The 21986-nt window shown below is 42.8% G+C and overlaps 2 protein-coding genes across 6 annotated transcripts in view; one reads left to right on the top strand and one right to left on the bottom strand.

The window, feature by feature from the left end:
• Positions 1–4878: 4878 nt before the first annotated feature.
• Positions 4879–8302, bottom strand: LOC135492380 (sushi, von Willebrand factor type A, EGF and pentraxin domain-containing protein 1-like). Its single transcript, XM_064778827.1, has 6 exons — positions 8185–8302; positions 7578–7687; positions 7238–7470; positions 6748–6907; positions 6312–6482; positions 4879–5539 (listed from the first exon to the last, which is right to left on the bottom strand). Exons 2-6 carry the CDS (start codon positions 7675–7677, stop codon positions 5361–5363), a joined length of 843 nt encoding a protein of 280 aa, XP_064634897.1. The 5' UTR covers positions 7678–7687; positions 8185–8302; the 3' UTR covers positions 4879–5360.
• A 726-nt stretch (positions 8303–9028) lies between these two features.
• The window catches only part of LOC135492200 (1-phosphatidylinositol 4,5-bisphosphate phosphodiesterase delta-1-like), a 23468-nt gene continuing 10510 nt past the window's right edge, over positions 9029–21986 (top strand). For 3 of the 5 annotated variants that reach the window (XM_064778487.1, XM_064778486.1, XM_064778490.1), the window contains exons 1-8: positions 11562–11648; positions 12336–12396; positions 13732–13878; positions 17430–17521; positions 18186–18337; positions 20842–20971; positions 21314–21432; positions 21655–21930. In XM_064778487.1, coding sequence (XP_064634557.1) covers positions 11562–11648; positions 12336–12396; positions 13732–13878; positions 17430–17521; positions 18186–18337; positions 20842–20971; positions 21314–21432; positions 21655–21930 — 1064 coding nt within the window. Of the gene's footprint in view, positions 9293–11561; positions 11649–12335; positions 12397–13175; positions 13404–13731; positions 13879–17429; positions 17522–18185; positions 18338–20841; positions 20972–21313; positions 21433–21654; positions 21931–21986 lie in introns of those variants that run through there. The other 2 variants (XM_064778488.1, XM_064778489.1) reach the window with 2 other exon arrangements.

Here is a 21986-nt window from a genome sequence, read left to right as displayed (position 1 = left end):
ACCTTCCTTTGCCGGTATCACTACTGTCCTCCCAAAATGAAAATAGCTGGTTACTCTTTTTAGGACTGACTGACTCATAACCCAGGGTCCAAGTGCAATTAAAATTAGCAGTTAGCATCTTATTCCACAACTAACGGTAAACCAACGGAAAACACCTACCTTGTTTAAAGATATAAAGCTTTGGCTAACTCACTTTAATCCACAGTACACTGAAGGCAACGTTACATTGCTGCTGACGCTACACGTTCTGCGTTAGTGTACGGTTCGTGTTCAACGGTTAGCTCTGGGAGTGGATCAATAATGGCGGATGATGGATGCTCTGGGCAATCGGTTGGGAAACACACTGTCTTATCCTAACCTTTTGTTCAACAAGACATTAGTGTACAACAGAGCAGAAGAACAGACGGAATAGAGATGAGAAGACATCAGTTTTCATCCATAGGGCCCATAACGATTGTAGCAAGGATATAAACAGACGCCAACAGATTTTTTTACAAGTTTCGAGTCAAAGAATTGATCTATCGCAGGTAGTCGGCAGCTTATCGCCATGGTAGGTCAAATCAAGGAGAAACTTCTAAAGTTACATTTGAAGAAGAAAAGCTGATATGCAGTAGGTGTAGTAGTGAATTCTAAAATACGTTTGTTACAATGCAGCACTCCGTACAGTCGATAATGAACTGTGCCTCGTATTGGTGGCAGCCGTTATGGGGAGGTAGCCATGACCGCTTGGGTTGATGAACTATGGAAGCAGTCACAGAGCAGTCTAAATCACATTTCAATGTTTGGCGTGAGATGTTTCAGAACTGAAATTGCGGCGCCGAAAATCGCGGGGAAAGAAAGTTTCACCCGAGCAGTGTTCTGTGAGACAACCCATACCGACAGTACGTGAGGCATCAATTCCTTAAAGCGAAGTAAGAGGGCCAGCAACGAAGATGGGGATACCATAGGAAGGTCCGCGGATCTATCGCCGTATCTGAGCACTCATGTTCCTTCCGGCACATCAAACATCGAAGTCATTAATTCAGTCATTGATTCAGAGCGTTGGTGGTGCATGTATCACTCTCTGTATGGTTAAATCATGTCGAGGATGTCAAGATTATCATATTGCAATCAGTATCTCCGCAATTAATATCAACATCTACTGATACAATCGGGATCCTGGCCAGCATAGAGGGAACGTGGCGTTCCAACCAATTAACCCTCACAGGCACATGATCTAAATGGAGGGTGAAATGAACCAAGTGAGATGGTAAAAGGAATGAGACCCTATAAGAAACTGCACCAGAGAATCATTGACCGAGAGGGTGTGTTCAAGATGTGGACTTACCAAACCTCTTAGTATATGGTCCTCCCGTCAAAGTCTTTGCAGAAACTGTAACTAAATGACTGTCAATCGAAATACCTTTTCAACCTCGATAAAAACAAGTACGAATGGGCCTAATAGAAATCTGTGTGATCTCTCAAAAGCAATTGACCCCATTCAAGATGAATGTTTAAAGGCCGATATCTCCGTTTACACTTTGATCGGTAGAGTATTGTCCATGTAAACATGTTAAGTTCAGTTTTCACTAAAAGAATGGGAAAGAAGGATGACTCGTTCAAACGAAAAGGTCATCGTTCTAGCGCTTGATAAACACCTCTGATCGAAGATTCAATCTATTATTATATCCGAAACGGCGTAAAATTTTAAGCAGGAGTGTTTGAGGCAAGCAGTGAATGAAAGATTGAGTAGCAGCCATATCATTAAGTTATTCTAGATCGCGACATTAAGTCAAGCTGACAGATAACATCGTCCTATCCCTTTCTCCGCTCTCTTCATCAATCTACGATAGATCACCTTTCGGATCTCCTCAGCATGGAGATCGATCCGATACTGACATGCGCACTAGAGCATGAGTGGTATCGTCTGCTGTGGTGGTTGAACTGTAAACGCTGTCATCATGGCGGGGATTATCAGATTGATTAAGACATCAGTCAGAATTAGTAACGCAGGCAAGTGAAGCCAGTGCAACAACAATACTATGGGGAATGCCTCATTAAACTAACCAGAGCAAAGGTCATGTAGCTTGTGTGAGGACGGATATGTGCCTGGAATCCAGGTCCTATAATCATAATTTTCAATTAACGTTTAAGTGATTTATTGCCAGAGAGACCTAAATTTTTGTAGATTACAATCAGGTGTTTTCTTCTGATACGGACGTTTTTCAGGATTCGGAAGAAGACTGGAATACCAATGACATTGAGTTTTCACATCCCCGATCGAGAACTCGAGTTCATCCAGTCACATTCTGCCTACAGACGGTAAAGCAATCTCAATCCATCGAGTGACCCCGCTGCTAATATTGCGATGTCTCCAATATCGTCAAATGCATGACTGTGAGCCTCGCGTCATTGGTAATACACTGACCTACTTCGACGGTCGGCTTGTCACCATAATCAATCTAGGAGAAATCATAGTCTGCCTTACCGTTGCTTAGTAACAAGGTTGGGGATGGTGTATGTAGGGGTTACCGTTTCGCCAGTATAAACCATACTCAATTTGACATGTTTGAGTACGGTACCGGTCCCGCCGAGGTGAATTTGGTCAGCATTTTATATACTTTTTTGCTGATAATTTCTTGTATATGCGTGCGACTTCCACACTTCAAGCGCGTACCACCGACAAGTCTGTACCATTAATCACCTCACTTCGAAATACAAACATCAAAAAGTGATTACGAAAGTGGTCCATAATAAATTAGTGGGCGTATTTAATACATCAAAATGAGCTATAAATAGCCAATTTTCTCATTGTACTGATGAAGTAGTGTCGTAAATGAGATCGATACTTCTACTTCTAGTAATATATGCCCCAATTAGTTAAAATGTAATCTCCATCGATCGAAACAAACGGCTTCTAAACCTCTAGCAACTGTATAAAAGAAGGAAACGAATTTCATTTCATCTATGGCGCTGTTACAAAATGCTGTCACATGTGCATGTTGCTGACGAAATTTAAAGGAGGCTGCAGTACCCAAACGAAAATAAACCGACTGTGTATGCTGGTCAGATGTGTTTCTCAGTGAGAAACTATAAAGGAAGTGGCAGATCGCTTGTGACGCTGCCTTTCAATCTCTTCAGGGAGTCTTGATGGGGCAAGTAATCACACGGATGCTTAGAGGCGAATACCAATGAAGTTCGCCGTGCAGACCGCGAAAGAACGATTGGGAATTCAAATATAATATCGTCTGCTTCAGCTACTGAGTGTTGCAACAAAATTGTAATTATTGCCAATGAACGTGTACACGACGTTTCCATAGCCATAAACGTATGCATCTGGGTTATGGTTATGCTGCCATGCACGTTCTGTATGGAAGCAGGTTATTGATATTGAACAAGGTAGCAAAGTCGAAGAACGTTTTGCTACCGCCCCCTGTCAATGTCAGTAATCAAAGGAGTCGCGGTGAAAATGAAATATATTGGTATTTTACAACAAATAAAATCTGAAATTCAAATTGGCAAAAATATGACGATACTGCACTTCTAACTGTAAACTTCAAATTCAAATTCAAATTCAAGTAAACAAAATGATAATCTAAGCGGGGTTGCCCTGATATCTGGATATGGATAGATACAGCGGACGTGGTGGCCAATACTCGCATGCCTCCTCTCCATAAATCAAGTGGTAGTCTTAATAGTATTTAAGGAAATATCTCCAATTTATAATCTACTCTCTTGGCCCAAGCAAGTAGCCTCGCGGGCGTTGTTAAGTCCACGTTGCCTAAACCTTACCGTTTCCTGATTCGAAACGTCATAACCTACTGCCGTACTGGGGCTTGGAGATTTTCCCCTTTTTTAACAACTCATGTTCATTTGCATTAAGGGACATCTCCTTGCAAAATATCACAGGAACAAAAACTTCGTACAGAACCTGATAACAAAATACGCTGAAAAGCTGTTCTACATGCAGCGTACATACGAATCGCTGACAGAGCCTGGTCATGCGATGCAGTCGTATTTAGCTTACACCAGCTGATCCTAGAGAAAAATCGATGTGACACTAATAAACAGCACACAGAGAGCCGGCAGAGACACAGCATTGATACTTACTTATAGATTGTGGATGGTGGATAGAGCCAGCAAACAACGTGCTTATCCTATCGTATTCCTCGCTACCTCGAAACTGGGCCTATTCCTGGCAAACCACACAATTTATGCTTTTGAAAGCTTCTCGAAGGCTGTGGCACGATCTTCAATGACTGCAAGCCACAACTTTCCACCACCACCAACGCGGAACGCAGATGCCGTAGTCTGTGACGTCATGGGTAGGTGAGCCGATCGAGTGGGAACAGTCTGCTTTGCACATTCTGCAGTTCGTTTACGCTGGTTTGCGCCATATACGATTTGTGCTGGTATGGAGGAGGTTAGTATTCATAAGGCACCTCAGCTATAACAGTGGCATAGCCAGGAATTTAGGAGGGGATGTCGTTTGCCAAAGAACATGTCTCTCAGCACTGGGGATTTCCACGGTCAAATCCAATGATTTTCCCGAGAAGGTTCAATGCTGTACGACGCGTGCAAAATCGGATATTTGTCATTCTCTTTCTTATTTATACAGGGCAACCAACAAGCTCTTCTTCCCTGCCTCCATCCAAGATCCGATTTGGCGATCATCGAATTCAAGGTGTAACGATGACTGGAAGTTGCAATATCAAGCAATCGTCAGAATACCTCTCCTATGAGCTGATTTAGAATGGTTAGGCGCCTTTTAGAGAGATTATCAAGGCGAACCACATTATCAAATTGATCTGGTAACAACAAGGGGGCCATTTAGTCTGTCGTCGGCATGGTATCCGGAACACATATGTATCAATAAATAATGCAGCCAAGTGATTTTTTTAGCAATTATATATTGGTAAGCAAGGTGACATATTTTTGTCGTCGTTGGCATGGGAAAGCTTTCGGATAAGGCTTATAAAGGAGCTTCCAACGAAAGCATCCCGGACAACTCGAATTAAATCGATAAATGATGGAATAGAAAAACGACCTTCTCGGTTTTATCATATCGCTTTGCGAAGTTGATTTTGCTACCTTGGAGAGATTCAGCAGGGACGAGTCTACTTGCTTTTCACTGTGTAATGTCCTAATGTCAGTTTCACCCGGGAACAAAGACAGACCAAGTTCAAGGAGAGTCCAAATCTTTCAGATGAGCAAAGTTGCCCTAGGAATTTTTGTCATGGCTATTGCAGCCCACATCTAGCGATATTTCCTTGTTACAGCCTTCTTTGTACATCAACTGCATACTTAATCTTTGGGTTACATTGTATATAGGTCATGAAGGAGGTTCTCCAAATAGCATGCAAAATGTGAAACGTGTGCGTTTAGTGTGGAATCATGATTCCTCTTGCTTCCATTTTCCCTCTGACATTTTCGGTGATATTGGTTGCATCTGCGAAAGTCTCGACATCGTACACATGCTGTGAAGGGGGAGAGGAGGCAATGGCATCAATTTCTTGTTTATTCACGTTGTCCGAGACTGCAAACACATCTATTTGGACGTCTGAAAAGAACAAGAATGCAAAGGCCTTTAATAACGTACCGAGCATTATACCATGTACTATTGGCCTAGTGGTTTATGGGGCTGCATGAGGAGATCGCACCAACGCCATCTTTAGTGACTAAAACTCGTGATGATGTACCTCCTCCTGACGCGCTTTCAGCCATTCTTCCCCAACCGACACCGCACCATAGAGACTAGAGTGATTTGCTGGTGTAAATTTCAAAGCGGCTTCCTGTAGTTTGTTCAACCGGTCTTTGCACAACTATGTTTAGATGAGACGCTTGGTGATTTAGTCAGTAGGCCAGTGATTGAATAATATTTGGACGATGCCATCCGTTATACCTGTGACAGCGGATATAGTCCCCCTGGAGTCATAGTCCGGTAGCATTGTATTTGACCAATAAAGCAGCATGATCTATTGTACCGCTAACCCTAACCAAAACATTTAGCAATGCGGGCTACTGTTACACGGACTATCAGCCCTAGGACTACTATCCCTTGCACACCGGAATGCACGAATTTCAGATGGCCTCTCTGGAACCTTTCACTCCGATTGTACCATACGGTGCTTGCAACAAAAGGCCTCTCTTTCTATTGTGTACTCGGAAGGTTTTTTCTGGGAATATTTTTTAACGAAATTCCCGAGTGCTCCGTTTCCCTCGAGCTCCCCGTAAGCTTCAAGTGCCAAACCACGCCCTGGGTTGCTTGGCAGGTTTCAAATAAGAGAGATTAATCTATACTTTCTAATTATTGTAGTTGATATCTTTCTTACCACCTCTGTCCGTGTTCTTCATCTCGTTGGCAGGAACAGCTGGGTTTCCACCGCCGTTTGAACGGCCATCAGTGGCCATGAATACAAACTTCTTTGCATTATCACGGCCATTGCTCGCAAACAGGGCTTGGGCTCTCCGCAGTGCCTTGGTAGTGTGCGTTGATGCCCCGTCTGTTTGGTGAAACACATAAAAAGATACGACAATGTTACAATTTGAGAATTGAAACCATATGAAGAACAGATCACGACGTGACGACTGTTGTACGTGGTGTGTCGTAATTTGAGACCAAAAAGATCCGACATGACGAAATGCGAGTGAAGTAGTTCTTCAAATTGCAGGTGTAGGAAGGAATGTCACCAAGCAGAGGCTCTTATTTCACAAATTCATTTATAGATTTTGCAGAGTTTCTCAGAGAGGAGTATTCGGCCTACTCACCTTGATAGGTTATCCGTTGGATGGCTTTAACCACAGAACTTCTGTTGGAGTGATCATGGAAATTGAATTCTGTGATGATTTTATCAGCCTCTGAGAATGAAATACAGGCGAATCTGGTGTTGGCAGGGCTGATAGTCGATGGGATCAGATTCACGAAGTTCTGCGGAAAATGAATGCATACCGGAACTTGGTTAAGTTTAATCCAAAACAAATGTCCCAAATGAAACTGACCTTTTGACAGTGATTTGTATTGAACTATATCGGGAACACGGAGGGAAACCGGTGGAACACCAACCTAACTGGCAGAAACCATTGTTCTCTTGGAATCTCTCTTAGGTGACATAAGGACATGTTCAAAAACCAAGGCTTCGCTATTTGACAAACTTGGTACGTAATACCATTCTTAGGATATCTTTCCGATTCCATGTCATGCTTCCCAATGTCAAGGCATTCAGTGGTAGTGGCGCCGAGATACCCCGCCTCAACTCACCGCTAGAAATTGAATTGCCTTGAGGAAGTCATCGGCCCCGATACTGCCGCTGCTGTCTAGGAGTAGGATGATGTCATGCATCTTCTGCATTGGTTTCTCGTCGAACTCAGGGTTGTAGCTGTAACTCATTACCAAGCCTTCCTCATCAATAACCTCTTCATTGCCAAACGAAGTCATGAGGAAATGGTCCAGTTTTGCGGCATTCACCTCTATAGAGTCCCTTGGAACAGCAGCTGCAAATTTAAAAGGGAATCAACTGGCGAGGTGTCATAGCAATACAGATGAAACGGCCAGGGGCCATTGTGCTCATCGTGTAGATATTTGGTGGTTTATACAGTACCTGCGCTCCTTCCGAAAACTTGAGCGACAATACTGCCGTGTCCAAGATCTACGGCGGCAGCGGCAAAGAGAACCACCAAAGACGATGTGAAGAGCTTCATGGCGCAAGCACTGAAGGTGGAAAAAATCCTGGTTAGAGCCTTCCATAAAAGAAAGAGGTGTTACAGAGAGGAAAACTGCGAGCGTGAAGGCTGGCTTTCTGGATCTGCCAGGATCATTATTTATACCTAATTACACCCACCCCTAATGGGTAAATAGCCTAGCCCAAATATCAGGCTCTGAGCCAACTAGCACTCAGTAATTAAGGAAACAACCAATCAGTACACAGCAGCGTCAATACAAGATTATCAGACAGGGCCAAGGGCAGGGGCCTAGTAACCAGCTGCTAATCAGGAAGATCATAAAAGGTGTCAAAAAGCTTAAAAGATAGAGATTACAAAACAATGGAAAGGGGCAATAAAGAAGGAAGGTGTTGAAACTCATAACGGTTAACTATCCTGGGTGTCTGGGTTCACCAGGGCTAGAGAGAAACACAGAAATAATAATTACAGATATTAAGCAATTCCTGATATTGTCACAATATTATCATTTAGCGAATTTTCGCCTACCTGATGGAAGTTGGTTTTGTGATAATATCCTCAATCGTCTGCTGAGTGCTGGTCCTGCAGTCTATCGTCTGCTGCAGTCTATCGTCTGCTCTGACCCGGATTCTGTCTTTTCTTTTAGTTGTTGTTGAAGACAAGGACGACCCATTTCAAGCGTGCATCCGCCGTAGTTTTTGCACTATCATTCTTGCACTTACTGCACTTTCTTTCTTTTTGCACTTTCTTCCTGGTACAAAGTGTAGCCGATTGCTTTTTTAATTTTACCTTAACCCATTAACTTCGTCTCCGAGAAGACTGTCCTAGAGAGTAGAGCCAATAGGATACATTTGTCCCGTGACTGTGCTCCCATCCTTGCATTCCCTGGATTGGATTGCTTGCACGGGTTGGCGTCTGCTGTCTCAGAAGGATTTCCATTCATCGGCTCTTGGAGGAGACTGTCCTCAGTTTGACATTCCCTTAGTAAGCACATTTGATAGTTTTCATACTACAAATGCTTCGAAGGATGATTCGAAGTGCCATAATGTTGTATCAATCACGGCACTGAATAGATTGGCTCCGTGGTAGTAAGCTTATATCAACAAAATTGTTTTACTGGGCCAGTTGTATTCGCTTGGTACATCGACTGAGACCGATGCATTTAATAGCGAATAAACACGTATTCTTACCCACTGATGGTTAACTGATCTGGTCCATGAGTGATGATGACCACATCAAAATTACGTGGCCTTATTCTTTCAAGCTTCAAGATGCCTGAAGTATAGGCCGAAGAGAGTCTATTAGTTTGTCCAATATCCACCAGGGTGAACTGCCGTGAAATATCACTGGTGCAAAATCTATCGTATGAACACACCGAATGTTAGCCCTGGGACAATCGGATATATGCCAGGTTATGTCATCAGGGTTTGGCTGGATAATCTCGCCAGTAAATACCACATTGACGATTTGTGGTCGGCGGTTATGGTTTGATATGTGCATAGAATAAGGAATTACTTTAACCCTTTAAAAGTTTCTACTGGAGAGCTCTGCCGACTCGGAGTTTGTCCCTTTTCGGGGATGGCTGCAGACATGAAGACATCGGCATCTGACAGGCAACGCCTGGAGGCTGCCTCTGGTAAATATTATATACGTTTTATTGATAGGCATTGAGTTTTTAACTGATACTAACTGAAAGAAATACTTCATTGAGCCTTCTGAATTCATTCTGGCTCCTACTCTTCAACTGTTTCATTGCTTTTCGTGTGTACAATGCTATTCTCTTTTCATAGCTGATTCTTTCAAGCAAAGAAGCAGATTAGGACAAGTGACAAGATTTCTTTACTGTCCTTCATTGCATGAAACTTGTTTCTGAAATTTGTTAGCGCATTTTCGTGTTTCCTTCATCACTGAAGGTCCTACCTGAGTGTTTCTATTCTGTTTTCCAATTCATTTTTGACAGTTTCCTAAAGAGGAAGACACAAAAAACGGTGTCAAATTCACACGGACGGACGTTGTCCGTCGGATGTCCGATACTTGGTGTCGGGCGGCCGAGTTTTATTTCCACAGGAGTTCTGGAACACCAATTGTTTTCATCATCTCCATTCTAAGCTGTAGCGGACCGTTAAGGTTAATGGTATTGTCATGCTATTCTAATGCTAACCATTACCATTAGTCTCATCCTTAATCAACTAATCATCATCCACTCAGATGTCGAGTTGATATCCGCTGGTTGATGTCCGGCGGACATGACGTTAATGCCATGTCATTAATCTGCAAAATATCAACATGACATTAGCGGACTTGTGTTTTCCTCACCGTGTACCGCCTACCGGGGTTCAGTAGTGTTCGCCTAATGCACTTCAGCATTTCTGAGCAACTTGCTCGTTCAGCGTTATGTTGTATATGTTCCGGTGTAACTCGGCCAGAATCAATCGATGCTGGCTGTATATCAATATAATGTTTCGGGGTTTTGCAGGTAAACACATCTATAATGCTGTGAAACACGTGCATTCCTAAAGAAGCAATGCATGGAACGTCCAACGTAAACTCAAAGAGTTCTTTTACTACATAGCTCATAGACTCATGGCTCTGTTATCTTTGAGCTGGGCCTCTTGGGCTTTGTTATCTTTGACTCTATGAATGTCGACAGAGAGATCGACCAGAATCGCTTAGATACATAGAATTGATGCTTGTGATGTGGTCAAGCGTTCCAGTTCCTTCTCGTTCATCCTACTTGAGTGCCTGAAGAATGCGAATTCACGAAGCCGCGTGCGGAGATTTACGACTTCCAATCGTTAGGACGACCATACGAATACAACACACCACACTCGGGCTGGACCACTCCGTATGACCACTCATACTCACTTAGTAGGCCTATGTAATCAGTAGGATTCCAGGCTTCTCGAATGATAACATCTTTACCCTCAATACAGGACATGGTATCAATATGTCAACATGTACATTGGTGCATATTCATGGCGGATTTAAAAGCCTTTGCGCGGGCCAGGTGTGTCAAGAATGTTTCTTTGACAAATAACTGCTCCGTAATCCAAAGTCAAAACTTTATAGAAATTATACTTGTGAAGGGCGTGAACCTGCATGCTCAGTACATGTATATCTTTGGTCGAACATGTTCGCTGGATAAGTTTCGACAAGCCCTTAAATCCTCCATATCTTGTACACATTTCCCGACGGCTCTTGGACATTATTAAGTGAAGCAGCGCCTAACCATCCCATTGGTTTAAAGATGAATCTCCGCAAGACTATTTTTGTGTGCTAGCCTTGGTTTGGTTGTTCGAATAAGCTATATGATGACATAATATACACCTTCTAGAAAGGTTAAAGTTTCCAGAAAGGTTAGAGTTTTTTTAAAGTTTTAGACAATACCGGAGCGGATGATTGCAATTATGTTATTTCATATGTGCGCATGGTTTTGTCCGAAAGCGACAGCTGCTGTGTCATCAGCACATATTGTGAGATACATCAGAAATCCTTGCGACAGTTATCGGAAACCAGCAGTGATCATCAATTGATTTCGCGTGAAGCTTTTGTTGACTTCCTAGAAATCCAAGGGCGCCTGTGCTGATGAATCGTGTTTAGCTTTAGATCAAGGCAGATCAGCCCACCGTTCACGTCAGTGTAAGCAATATAAACATACTTGTATTTTCGCTCTTTTAGTTATTTGGTGCTTGCTACGTAATATAGTCATTGGGTGGGGTTTGTGCAGAGTTTCAAACAATATGCATATGAAAACAAACAGCCAGAAATAACATCACGATCATAGTTTGCCCTACATTATGAAGTATACCATATCTATTATCATATGATTACACATCTGATCAAACAAGCCAAAGTCTGTAAAATCCCCACTTATACATTCATTTCACATTGTATAACTCAAGAAGATGGGTCAGACTTTGTCGAAGGGAGATACCGAACCAAGATCAGTGAAGCATGGATGGGCTCGCACGGGTGTACTGTCATCATGCACGGTAAAAGTTTCTTGTAATACTGCACGGTCCTTTCGCCAATTTTCAACATTTTGCTTAAGGTTTCAAGAGGTTTCAATGACTGTCCGGGTCATAATGCTCATATTTACCCTATAACCTACATGACCCCTTCATTGCATGCACTCATACCAGGGACAAGTCATTTAAACTTCTTAAACTGCAATCAAGATCGTTAGGCATGTATTAAGTCAGGCATATATTAATTATAAGTATGGTATCGACGATCGAGTATCATAATTCAAATTAAGTCCTCTTAACAGCGGAGATTTGGTGCTTTGCTCGTACCTATTTTCGTCTGATTGTTGAAACACCACTTCCTTTGGGAATTCCTTGGCCAATCTAGGTCAGCTGTGACCGCGCTTCTTCACTTAGGCTGAACTCTCGAATGAATATGATATTTGTATAAGAAACAAACATTACAAATGAAGGAAAAAAGATGACAGCGCAGAATGACCCAAAGACATGTACATGAGGTGTGAAAAATACATATAAGAGTAATCCGTGTGTGCTTTACTTTATACGTGTCATGGCTTTGCAATAACTAGCCTAGAATAAATTTGGATTAATATCATAACCAAAAGTTGCTATACAGTGGGTACGGGCGATTATTGCAATGGGTCTACGTTAGTATTAGAAGAAACTTTATACTGTGTTATTCATGACCTGCAGAACCAGAAGATGCCCACGGACTTCGCGTCACTTCATGATGTGGTTCGGGAGGCAATCCACGGTGAGTTACAATGTCGGATTTTTCTCTCATGGCGAAACGATACCTTAGATTACCTGTCACTGGAATCTTGCTCGATATATATCAAATGCCTCTACTATAGGCCTACTAATGCACACCTATAGCCCAGGTCAAATATCTCGACAGGTTTCATATAAGATTCGTAACGAATTCAACAACATGGCGATCTGACGCTTGTGTGAAATAAAAATGTCGCTCTATTTCACACAAGGTTCATATCGCCATCGCCTGGCTGTTCGCATGTTCACGAAACTGAATAAGATCTTAACTAAGAATCCTTCATTTTGGTCCTCTCTTGTTGCCATGAGCAACAGAGCATGTAGGCTTAGGCTACGATGTCACTGATGACGTCACAAGGATGCCATGACGTCATCGTGATATCATGACGTCGGGTCAACAATCACAGCTGTCAGACAGTCCCTGAATGATCTCTTCATTCAGTTGCGGTCATGCAGGCGCAGTGGACACCAAATTGCCACGTCAACATCATTTGTTAACTAAGAATCTTATGCTAAGATTTCAGATCAGGATTTTCGACCTGGGGAAACATCAAGAGCAAATATCGCCACATTCCGGCACGAACTCATCAGCAATGTTCCATTCACCCTCCAATTGATTAATCAGTGCAAAGGTGGCATCGTAGGCGTACCTCCACATGGGGAAAGCCTAGGAAATATCGAGGATACTTGAATATAAAGCTGAATTTATAATAGGGAATATGCATGTGATATTTAAAGCGACATGTGTTGGAGTATGGCCTGTATAATCAAATCGTGAGGAATTCTACGGGGTATGAATAGCGAAAAATACGTACTCCATCGAAAGTTCAAAAGCTCAAAAACTAGAAGGATCCGGTTATGATTTCGCAACTCAAATTTCTTTCGGATATTTGTTTGATTCAGCATCACTATTAGAACCACTGCTTCCGATTAGATTAGGCGGGATGCAGGACTTGATGGTGATTAAGTCGGTCTTAGAAATAATAGACGGTAGGTTTGTAAGTCGTCCGTCCATCCATCATTAAACGATTAAAATATGTATTCATTGCCCAGGCTTTTTTAGATTTCAGGGACACCACTGCCAATTGGAGCGTTAATCGATGACGTCCATTGGTTCTACATGTATTTCTATTTCCCAAGATTCCAAGGTTTTTTTAAACTCGAATCCGACAAAATTACTTCGACTACTTTACTAATGATACATGTATGAAACACAGAAAACATCCATTTCAGTTTCCGCTTGAGACCAAAATGAGCGTTAGGTAAAGTTCATTTACCATTCCTTTCATTCTCACTTCACCTTACTTTATACTTGCAGTCAACAAATGCATTGAGGCTCTCTCGGCGGGTGGAGCCCTGCTGAAACTAAGGAAGGGTACCCTCTACAACAGGCATTTCCGGGTGCAGGATGGGATGACTATCGTCCAGGAGGGGTCCACCAAGATGGTCTCCTCAGCGAAAAACAGTGAGTATATTTTGTTCTCTTTGTACCGTACTTTGGTGGATAATCACTTTGATTTTCTTCTGAAGTCAGTCAGTGATCACCATCGGCCTTGGAGCAACACGGGGCACCTTGATCTGGGTCTTCCCATTCTGTTTCTCTGGTCATGTTTGACCAACAAAAGAGATTCCCGTCTGAATCATCTGCCGAGTAAATCGACACCTTACGCTAGCTAAACCTTGGGTGACAGATCAAAGTCGCCCCACTGATTCCTGGATTTTTCTCTTCTAACAGTCATGATTGCACTTTCTTGACCGGTAGATTTATTCCTAAGTATCTTATCTTTTATCATATACCTCCTGACAGGCCATGCCATCACTATTTCTACTTGATAAGCAACCATTTCTCTTCGGTTTCTAATCGAGTGTTGGTCAAACCATCAACTTGCAAATGTTTCTGATTTTACTTCCTACGCACCGTCCTCTAAAAATTAGCTATAGTGTCCCGCTGATAAAACTAAAGAGATTTCGGTTTTATTGGCAGTGGAAGACAGAGCAAGTCCATGTAATCCCCCAACACACCGGAGGCATTCTACTCATAATTGAAGCAAATAATTGAATTGGATATTGTTATTAGCAAAAAGCTAGAGCAAATAGCACTCTTTCATGGCAGTACATTTCATCGAAATACAAAACACTCTGAGAACCAATAGAAAATATTATCTTTCCCAAGCAGCTAACACAGAGTTGATCAAATATCATTTGCAAGGTTATTGAAGGGTGTTTATTAAGCTATTGCGAGCCTAAATCATGCACTATGTTGTACAGAGGAATACGAATTAGTACTGCAACACTGAGAACTGATTTAAGTACTTTTTCATTATCTTCCAATTTTCGTACTGGGACATAAAACCGACTCGTGCATGTCTAGTGGGAAATAGGAATAACGAAATAGCTAGACGAATTATCACCTCTCCGTAATAAAGTTTCTCACGCTCAATATTCCACTTGTAGTGATATGAGCAAACAGGCAGCGGGCCAGTGGCTTGGAAGTTATTGGTCTATTTTCTGTGTTTAGAACTTCCCGATAAACATTCTGCGGGACGGATGAACTGCCATAATGAAGAAGCGAGAAAAGGACGATGTAAAAGTATAAACACGACTTTTTCAGGATTCTTATGAGGGCAAGACTGTAACGATATCTCATCATGGTCATCCCTAGGGATCCATTTTGTCAAAAACATTTATCTGATTGGTGTGTTTCCTTTGGCGTATCTCGTCCGCCTCTTTGGGGTCGAGCAATGACGTTAAACAGCCATGATTGTTATGAGCTTCCCCAATAAGGTTCCTACCATGTAATTATTCGGGACTGAAGGATCATTAGTGACAAGCTCTCACTGGCAGGCAGCTTTTAATGAGCATTTAAGTACCCACCATATGGGCTTAGACGAGTTAATGAAATTGGTGGACGTCATGGGATGTTTTGAGCAGGGTACCCTTCGCCTCAACGATTGATTCCGCTATAGATTACCATGTCATGTATCTCTAAGAGCCATCATGTGCTACTGCATATAGGAGGTCACTTGACGGAAGAATTGGAAACGGGGGAAAATAGACCTGGTGATATCCTGCCTTACTGTGAACCCGGCAGACGTGATCGATTTTTTGCTCATGTCATACGTCATGCGCTTACTGTAATCTTTGGGATGGTTTACATAGACTTGCAGTTCACATTGCCACCTGTATGTAACGTGTCACTTTAACAACGAACAAGCAATAACCAAAGAGCGGGATACATATGATTCACGACGTCACTTTTCAAGCTATTGTCATGAGCTCAAAGACCATGCTCATGACAAGTGACAGGCAACACGTGAACCATGACAAGTGACAACGTGAATCATATGTAAATCCTGCCGAGCATGTTGGTTTAAAAATTGTTGCACCCTGTACACGACAGAATAGTTTCATAGTCTAAAATCCTTGCATGCAAGTCATAGGCCTGATTATTGAGCTCTTAGAATGGATTTACGGTACATAAATGTACAACATCGCGTCTCATCTGCAAGTAAATGTCAGCCATGCGTTTTAATATCCGCCTCAAGTATTCTGGCGGCATCCCGATCCCGGTTGAAGATAATGCCCCGGAGAGTGTTAGACAACACAATCAATTCATCACAAGGAGATATTAAATATTCAGCAAGCCTTCAATGAAACATTTGCATTATTGTTTTCCACAAGCACACATTCACAATGCAATGCATTGGCATGTTTACGTTATGCATACCGAGGCACATGCATCATACTTCAACTGGTTGGCTTCAAGGTTACAATGAAGGTTACATTGAAGTGGAACACTTTTTTGCTTTAACCATTTGAGAGCATGCATTACATATTTAAACCTTGGGGATGAGAGTTAGAAACTGTTTTCAATGTAATCAAACTTTCTATGCAGAGAAACACAGTCTGAGAGGGTTAGGGTTGATAACAATGAACAACCCTCGGAAAAAAACCCCGAGCAGACGGGGACAACCTCCTCGTCAGTGCTCGGTTTTGGGCCGTCAATTTCAACCATACCAACAACAATAGCAGCGAGTAAAGGATGTTGCAGCCGGGGTCTGATCTCCTTCTGGTTGCTACACTTTCCACCAACAAAAGGTCGCATCATAAATAATCTGCCTCAGTATGACATCAGCAGTCTAGTTCCCTGGCAAGTCGATTCCCACCTCCGCAACAAAGAATAAAGCTCGACCCGAGAGGAATGGTCCCATCACTAATGACGGTCTTCGTTAGGAGAGCACACCTGATTTCCTCGTTACCGTGGTTGGGGAAAATATGGCATGATGATGACTTCCTGTTGCTAGCTCATCCGGGTGTCGGATACCGCTTCCGCGATAGTTAATGACGGTATGATTGTCCCTATGCCATGACGTCGCTATCTGCAGTATAGACTCAATTCATGTATCTCCATCACTGCTATGTACATTTCATCTTACTCATATTGGTTAGCTTTTTAAGAGCTTCTTTAACAAACTGTGCTTTCTTACTATTTCAGGGGAACGATGCATGTGTCTGAGCGACAATGCCGGTAGGATCCCCTCCTCTCTTTTTACCATATTTTACTACGTTTATTAAATCCTATAATACATTATATTTTCTGCGTTTTTTTCATAGCAGCTTCATGATCTGCCTTTTTGTTTCAGCCTTACTTTGCACAGGGATATTTGACCTTGTTAAAAAGCTCATATCGAGAAACAAACCGAGGGTTTTTGCCGAAGTTTTGGTCTTCGGGGGTTTCTTAAAACCGGTAGCTCAGGAACCTTTACCTCTGTGTTCAGGGATATTTGAACCTGTAAAAAGTTTGGCGTAATATGCAGGTATAAATCTACGCTTCAACGCTTCCACAAGTGTATACAAGTAATCATGAGCTTCAGGGCATTTAGGTCGGTACTTGAGGAGCATCAGTTGAAGCTTGTGTACAAGTATAAAATGATATTTGGACAACGGCATCGATTCTTTGCCATTCTTTTAATCAATAGTCAGCTGAAAACATTTAGTTCTATATTCATTTTTCAGTTACCATTGATGAAATACACGAGGTGCGCACTGGAATGAAGACGGAGACTTTTAATAAAAGCAAAGGCCGAGGAAAGTTTGGTCAAGTTCTGGTAATTATCAATAGGTTTCGAACAAATCTGGAACGCGAAGGTACATGTAGCAACCGTACCACAAAACGGGCATCTTTGACTATAGTTTGTTCCACGATGTTGAAAAGTGTCGCATACCGCTCTCATTTTAAAAGTATCTCTTCAAGTTTTATTAACCCTACCTCAATGATGGTCTGATAGTTTAGCCCCCCCCCCCCCCCTATCAATAGCCCCTCTCCCTCTTCCTCTACTCACAAGTTCGTCATCAATAGTGCAAGAGAACACCCACTCGGTAACAACCAGTCACTGGCATGGGTCAGTTGAAATCGATCGATTGATTCTTTTTAACAATTTCGTCTGGGAGTTCCTCGTGCAACAAGCGCATGACAAGCACAGCAGAGTCAACAGTAAAAATTCAATACCCACACGGCTTTCCTTGTACAAGTAGAATTCAGCGTTCTACGTTCCACCACATTCGCCTAATCTCGCCCGTTCATGTGAGGGATCAATATGCACACTTGCTACATTTGCATGTACTGTGCATGTGGTATCAAAATGCGTGAAGCCAAACATTTGGGCATATCATTGTTTTAACACTTTGTTACCACTTAAAAGATGAACTGATCGAGAAAAAATTGAATAGCATTATATTGTTGTTTTCAGATGTCATTTTGTTCTCTTTCAGGAGAATCAATGCTTCTCGCTCGTCCACGGCATCAAGCGAGAAACCCTTGACCTGGTCGCCACTAACCAAGAGGTCAGAGACAAGTGGGTGAAGGGACTCAGGGGACTGGTCGCCAAGCAGAAGAACAGCAGCATAAGAGACTATCAGGATACGTATCCTTTTTCCTAAGTTTGTGGAAACCGTCGACTGCTTAATTAGTTCATAATCCATTTTGAAGCAGGCAAATGCTAAGAGTAAGGTTCATTCCTTCGAAGAGAGCAGCGATAAGCAGAGGGCTAGGCAATCACTAGACATGTCCGACTCCACACCTAGCAAAGGAGAAGGCACGGAAACCACTGGCATGACTGGACATGTCCGACTCCACACCTAGCAAAGGAGAAGGCACGGAAACCACTGGCATGACTGGACATGTCCGACTCCACACCTAGCAAAGGAGAAGGCACGGAAACCACTGGCATGACTGGACATGTCCGACTCCACACCTAGCAAAGGAGAAGGCACGGAAACCACTGGCATGACTGGACATGTCCGACTCCACACCTAGCAAAGGAGAAGGCACGGAAACCAATGGCATGACTGGACATGTCCGACTCCACACCTAGCAAAGGAGAAGGCACGGAAACCACTGGCATGACTGGACATGTCCGACTCCACACCTAGCAAAGGAGAAGGCACGGAAACCACTGGCATGACTGGACATGTCCGACTCCACACCTAGCAAAGGAGAAGGCACGGAAACCACTGGCATGACTGGACATGTCCGACTCCACACCTAGCAAAGGAGAAGGCACGGAAACCACTGGCATGACTGGACATGTCCGACTCCACACCTAGCAAAGGAGAAGGCACGGAAACCAATGGCATGACTGGACATGTCCGACTCCACACCTAGCAAAGGAGAAGGCACGGAAACCACTGGCATGACTGGACATGTCCGACTCCACACCTAGCAAAGGAGAAGGCACGGAAACCACTGGCATGACTGGACATGTCCGACTCCACACCTAGCAAAGGAGAAGGCACGGAAACCACTGGCATGACTGGACATGTCCGACTCCACACCTAGCAAAGGAGAAGGCACGGAAACCACTGGCATGACTGGACATGTCCGACTCCACACCTAGCAAAGGAGAAGGCACGGAAACCACTGGCATGACTGGACATGTCCGACTCCACACCTAGCAAAGGAGAAGGCACGGAAACCACTGGCATGACTGGACATGTCCGAGCACTCGGCTGCATGGTCCACAGCAAGGCAGTGGGCAAGGAAATCACTAAACATGTCCGAGGAAATGGTCAGTCTTGGTCCGAGATGGCAGAGGGTACCTCTCGGAGCAACTACAGACAAGCGGGACAGAGAAACGGTTCACTACGCCCAGTTACTCTACCGGTCCTACAAAAGAAAACAAATGTATGTTCTGTTTGTTGATTTGCTCTTCATACCAAACTGGATCCGGAGCAGTTACAGACATAACAGCACTTATATAGTTCAAGTATAAGGCCTAGAAAATCAATATCGTCTAACCAAACTACCAAAGAAATTCACAAAAACCGCTTGTTTTGCAGAGGAAACAATTGCCAACTTGTCGATGGGGTAGTAATGCCGTCGTAAGTGCTCTTCAGGCTTATATTTTTGAGGTAACAAGTTTGGCCAAAATTGAAGTGTGAATATGAGTATTTACAATATCGGCCTAGTTTCTACGTATGTAAGGCAGAAATATCAGTTTCTGCTGCATTGTTAGGGAGTGACAAACAAGGAGCTTGTTTTTGGCACCATTAGTTATCATTACGCTTCAAGGTATTTGAAGAAAAACTGAGGGAATTATTTGGAACTTTTCAGACCATAGGATCAGATACCCAACCACAATGCCAATCATTAATGCTTTCTGTTGTGCTTCGTATTCCCTGAATGATTGCCCGCGTAAGAAGTGGAAGGATTTTCAGGATGAGTATCTTTTTCGTGCTGGAACTGGCATTACCCTACCTTACCACTGTTGAATGTTGGTGCGGGTGTTCTCAACAAAATAATATTATGATACATGTAACTCAGGCAAATCGGTTCTTGAAGTTTAAGATTTCAGTGGTTTGTCTGTAGTTACGAAGCCTTCTCGGGGCGTCCTACTGGGTAAATTGAGTTGATTATTCCTGAGCAGGTATCGATATTGCCGTGAAAAGCCTTGGTCGAGTTCGAGAACATTATATAGACTGAATGTGTTGCTTTTTAGTGTTCAGCCGCGGTTTTTATAATTTGCTAACTGAATTATTGTAACAGTTTGAGCTACTTCCGCTTCCAGTACACGACTGCAGAATCCGCACTACATGTATAACAACTTTCTGCTTGAGAGTTGTTACTCCGTTTCACCTACAGAAAAATACAACGTCTCAGCAAAACGCTTGCACTGCTTGTTTTGAACTTTTGTTTAGACAAGTTAGAGTAATTACGTAAATATTCTTACCAAATAGGGTTCAGATTTCAGACGAAAGACGAAATGCTAATTGGAATGGACTTCTGTTCGCTCAGTTGCATCTTTCAAGCATCCAACCACCACCAGAACTGTTGTTAAATTGTATCTAACTGAAACGTCTTATATCAAAAATGAATGTAATTAAGATTCATCCAATCAGTATCACGTTTCCTTAACCTTGGACCTCACAGATGGGTCAAGGAATTCTTCATGAAAGCGGATAAAAACAATGATGGCAGTTTGACCTTGAGGGAGATAGAGAAGATCCTACCGGAAATGAATATTGATATCAAGAAATCACACATCAGGCAACTGTTCGACGTGAGTGTCAAAACATCAGTCTCCTCAATCTATTGAATAAGATACGTTCGTGCGATTTTATTTATACGTTTTTCTTTACTTTGTCCTCCGGAATGTTCTGAAAACTTACGGAGTTATCGTAGATTGCGTTGCCTCTCTGCTCATGAATACAGAAACTTCCTTTTGCCTAGTTGACGGATTGTTACACTATGATGCTAGAACGATGCACGAAGTAGTGATACTTTAAGAATATCAGGGGACACTAATCACGAATGTCTCAATCAGTTCAGGAGAGTATCATAAGGGATGTGATGTGGTATGGTGTATTAATGTCGATTGACATAATGTTTATTTGATCTTCAGTCAGCCAATACGGACAAAGCATCCAATAGGAAGGGCGAGCAATCCCTTGATCGCGAGGAGTTTGTGGCTTTCTGTCGATCTCTTCAGGCCAGACCAGAAGTGGATGCCCTCTTTGAAATGTAAGTTGCAGGAAGCAAAGAATATCGGTGCACATCACTTGAAAATATTTTGCCCGATTGATAGTGTCTTCAAAACTGATATAAACCTAATACCACTGTACCGAATAGAGTAAATGCAAAAGACTGTCGCTTGTCTACTTTCGGCCAGTTCGACATTCTACCAAGCACCGAATGAAGCGCCTGTGATATTCCTCTTCACCAATCATTCTTCTTTGTTTCTAGTTTCACTGATGACGGTGAATACATGACCAAGGCCGACCTCACTCGCTTCCTCAAGGACGAACAAAAGGTCGACGCCAGTTTCGAGTACGTCACCGAACTGATCAACAAGTTCGAGCCATCGGAGAAGGCTCGAACCAGCGGCCTCCTGAGCACGGAGGGGTTCCGGCTGTTCCTTCTGGATGATGATCAGCTGATTATGAAGCCCGAAGACAAGAAGATGTTCCAGGATATGACGCAGCCTTTGACTCACTATTTCCTCTCTTCTTCGCATAACACGTAAGTCTCCTTTCGCTAACTTTGACCGAGTTTCGTGGACATGTATACATGTACTT

This window comes from Lineus longissimus, chromosome 8, assembly GCF_910592395.1.
Source record: "Lineus longissimus chromosome 8, tnLinLong1.2, whole genome shotgun sequence".
Lineage (NCBI taxonomy): Eukaryota > Metazoa > Nemertea > Pilidiophora > Heteronemertea > Lineidae > Lineus > Lineus longissimus.
Note: the sequence above shows the minus strand (reverse complement) of the source record. Positions and strands in the feature narration are given on the sequence as shown.

What these genes read in the sequence shown, in the direction of transcription:
- LOC135492380 (XM_064778827.1), bottom strand. Translation starts at nt 7,677, where the DNA reads ATGAAGCTCTTCACATCGTCTTTGGTGGTTCTCTTTGCCGCTGCCGCC. An exon ending in AGTTTTCGGAAGGAGCGCAG is followed by an intron (nt 7,471 to 7,577) that starts GTACTGTATAAA and finishes TTAAATTTGCAG; the next exon opens with CTGCTGTTCCAAGGGACTCT. An exon ending in AGGCAATTCAATTTCTAGCG is followed by an intron (nt 6,908 to 7,237) that starts GTGAGTTGAGGC and finishes CATTTTCCGCAG; the next exon opens with AACTTCGTGAATCTGATCCC.